This window comes from Octopus bimaculoides, chromosome 20 (genome assembly GCF_001194135.2).
Source record: "Octopus bimaculoides isolate UCB-OBI-ISO-001 chromosome 20, ASM119413v2, whole genome shotgun sequence".
NCBI lineage: Eukaryota > Metazoa > Mollusca > Cephalopoda > Octopoda > Octopodidae > Octopus > Octopus bimaculoides.
Window position 1 is genome coordinate 33597263 of NC_069000.1, and position 4042 is coordinate 33601304.

A 4042-nucleotide genomic window follows, 5' to 3' on the forward strand; every position below is an offset into this window, starting at 1 on the left:
ATGAAAAAAGTTTTGCAAACTCTTTTTTTTTTTCACACCCCCTCTCTCATCATCCTACTCCATACCTATTTAGGCAAATTTTTTTTTGCACTTCAAAACCATGAGAAGAGCATTTTTGGTAAAAAATTTTTTTTTTAATTGTTAATATTTTCAGAGGGAAAAGTGAGTGATTTAAGGGTGAGTTGGCTGTTGTTTCTAGCACAGCCAAAGACAACCCTCCTCGTTTCTTTATCACCCTCGCATGTATTGATATTTTTCAATATTTTTTCCCCATAAATACATTTATATGCTATAAAAAAAGAAAATTTGAGAAATAATGAATTTTTTGCAACCCCACTCCCCTGCTCCCAATTGTTTCTGTTTATAAATTAAAATATTGGAGAGCCTGAGAATGTCATTGCTGGCATTTATCCACAGTAATTTTTTTAAATTACAGAGATATACTTGCATTGCAAGTGTTTTGATCTGATATTGTGTGCTGAAACTAAAATAATTGCAGCATAGTTGTTTGTAAGCCATTCAAGAATGCACAAAAACCATTAGTTTCATGGAACTACTTAAATACAGATGTCCCACTTAAATACAGAGGTCCTAATGCATCTACGTAACGATATGAAGGGGATGGTTAGTTTTAGGGTTAGTTTTAGGGTTAGTTTTAGGGTGGGCTAGGATTAGAGACAGGGTGTCATTACACATCCACACAGTGTACATTTAAAATGTTTTGTACGTAACAGCTGTATCTAAGTAGTACAATTAAGGGACTTCTGTATTTAAGTATTACCAGTTTCACTTCAGCATTAAAACTTCATTTGTGTCAAAATATTTTCGTCACTTTGAAACCACAATCTGTTCACTGACAAAACTTCGCAAAAGTAATGCAGCATGAAGTTTTGTCACTGAGCACGCACACACACACACACACACACACACACACACACACGCATACACACATGCACACACACACACACGCATACACACATGCACACACACACACGCATACACACATGCACACACAAATTCATTGCCTTTCGTTTGTGTGTATGTTTATCTGTGTGTGTGTTTCATTGTGGAAGTTACTCGTGCAACTTGTTTGTGTATATATATTGGCTTAGTGGTATAGAATTTTTGGAAACTGTGAATAAGGTGCAAGTTTCGAGTACTTGTCGGTAACTTTTTTTTTCACCTCGTCTTCTAAAAGTAATTACCCAACTTGCTAGGCTATTCTCACAGCTATCCCGTATTCAAAAATTGTATGGGTATTTAAAAAACTTTTCATTCAATAAATATTTGGTGTCACTTGTTTGATATCGCTGATTCGATGCACACTTATCCGACATCAGACATTATAATGTTTTTTTGTCTTTATGTTTCTTTCTTTCTCTCTCTCCCTCTCTTTGTCTTAATCTCTCTCTCTCTATCTATCTATCTATCTCCCCATCTCTCACTCTTTCTACCTATATATGTGTATATTTGTGCATACATGTGTGAATGTGTTTGCTTCCAGTACCCAAAGTTACTGTCAACAAAATAAGCTGAATGTTCAAAATTTTGCACTAAATCCTCTCCTTCCACTTTATCCATGCCTACATCTCATTACTATTCAACATTGCAGATATTAAAAATCTTTAGGAAGGTAGCTGGAAGACATAAAGGTGATGAAACCGATACTTTGATAAATAAGATGGTAATCCAGCTTCATTATTTTGAAGAGGAACTCAAACAACGTGGTGGACCCTTCTTTGGCGGTAAGGATTATTTTTGGAATAGCAAGGTGGTGTTGATGAAGATGGCATAGGATATCTCACTTAAGCTCAATTGGTGTACCATTTCCATATAATTTCAAGCCTTGTGACTATAGTAGAAAGAATTATTATTACCTCTGCCTTAGGGAAGGCAGAGGTTGTATTTGTTTGTCCGTGGACAAGATATCTCAAGAATTGCTGGATGGATTTGGATGAAACTTTCAGGGATGTTTGGCCTCATAACTTGCATGAACTGGTTAGATTTGGGGATTGATCCAGTACCAGACAAGGATTCTGAGAGTGGTTAGGTTCATTTTTAGTATTCTCATTTGTGAGAGCAGTTGAGTTTATTTCAGATATTCTCATTTTAAATATCATCTTTGGCTAATCATTGAGAGGACATTGGTGTGGCCTTGGCAGAGGTTTGCACTCTATTATTAAGGTGGCGAGCTAGCAGAATTGTTAGCACACCAGGCAAAATAATTAGGGGCATTTTGCCTTCTAAGTTCAAATTCCACTGAGATTGACTTTAACTTTCATCCTTTTGGGGGTCAATAAATTAAGTACCAGTCATACACTGGGGTCGATGTAATCAATTAGCCCCGTCCCTCCAAATTTCAGGCCCTGTGCCTATCGTAGAAAGGATTATCATTATTATTATTACTAAGGTAGCAAGTTGGCAGAATTGTTAGCATGCCAGGCAAAATGCTTAGCGGCATTTTGCCTGTTGCTACGTTCTGAGTTCAAATTCCGCCAAGGTCGACTTTGCCTTTCCTCCTCTCGAGATCAATAAATTAAGTACCAGTTGCGTACTGGAGTCAATCTAATCGACTGGCCCTCTCCTCCAAAATTTTAGGCCTTGTGCCTATAGTAGAAAGGATTATTATTATTATTATTATTATTAGGCAGTGAGCTGGCAGAATCATTAGCATGTCAGGCAAAATGCATTGCAGCATTTTGTCCATCCTTATATTCTGAGTTCAAATCCCACCAAGGTTGACTTTGCCTTTCATCCCTTCGAGATCGATAAATCATGTGCCAGTTGAGTACTGGGGTCAATGTAATCGACTTAACCCCTCCCTAAAAATTTCAGGCCTTGTGCCTTTAGTTGAAAGGATTATTATTATTATTATTATTATTATTATTATTATTATTATTATGTAAATGAAGAAATAAATTATTATTATTATTATTATTATTATTATTATTATTATTATTATGTAAATGAAGAAATAAATTATTATTATTATTATTGTGTAACTTGACTCAGCATTGGTCTTATTCCTGGTAGTATTTATGGGGACAACAGATTACAACTTATAACCTTAGATATCCACATGATTTCAGTAATCCTTCAGGTTGCCAAAACTCTTCTGATGTTCCTTACTGTTCCTAAGAGGTAAACTTTCTGTACAATCTCTACAGTACATTCTACTTCAATCATTTGTCTATATTATTATTGTTATTATTATTATTATTATTATTATTATTATTATTATTATTATTATGCTATGTATATGTCCCTTCCTTCTCATTGTATACTGTGTATACTTACTTTTCTTTTCTTTTTTGTTGTTTTCTTTTTTCTTTTATCATTTCATTATTATATGTAAACTTCCACACTTTATGTCTGCCTTTGTATTGTTTCCTTCATCCTTCGCCCCTGGTGGAAAATAAATGAAATCATTATTATTACTATTATTGAGTGAAAGAGCAGCACACACCTTGAAAGTGACACTGGGGTACAAATATATGAAGTCCAATACACTCATCATGAGTACCCGTCTGATAAGGGTACACCAGGCACATGCATCACAACCATGTGTGCTTAGAATGGTGATCTCATATCAAGATAAATGAAGCATGACTTTGTAGGTGAGGCCCAGTTAGAATTTTTTTTTTAAGCCATGTTGCCCGTCCCACTCAAAAGTTCTCTGAATAAGGTTTGCTTAAGGATGATAAGCAAAGCACCCATATTTCTAAGGATGACTTATTCAAACCCCAAAGAATCCCTCTGAACACATGGATATGATGCTTCCCAACTACTTCTCATGATCAGAGATGCACATTTCTTCAGTTTTATCATTATTATTATTATTAGTATTATTATTGTTCAGTAGTTTTATTTTTATAACGTGCTTTCACTTCACTACCGAGCGCAGCTCTGTGCGCCTTGGGTATGTGCTGTGGTTTGCTGTGGTGCTCTTATGTTTACTGTATTGAAAGTGTTTTGCGTAGAATGTGTGCAGTACCCAGTAGTGCAATTTTCTGTATGGTATATATATTTGTAAGTCCTGGTG

General features: G+C 35.4%; 1 protein-coding gene across 1 annotated transcript in view; it reads left to right on the forward strand.

The window, feature by feature from the left end:
• Positions 1-4042, forward strand: part of LOC106878224 (glutathione S-transferase omega-1) — a 27909-nt gene that overhangs the window by 21518 nt on the left and 2349 nt on the right. The window contains exon 4 of the mRNA XM_014927376.2: positions 1613-1745. Within this exon, the coding sequence (XP_014782862.1) occupies positions 1613-1745 (133 nt within the window). The remainder of the gene's footprint in view (positions 1-1612; positions 1746-4042) is intronic.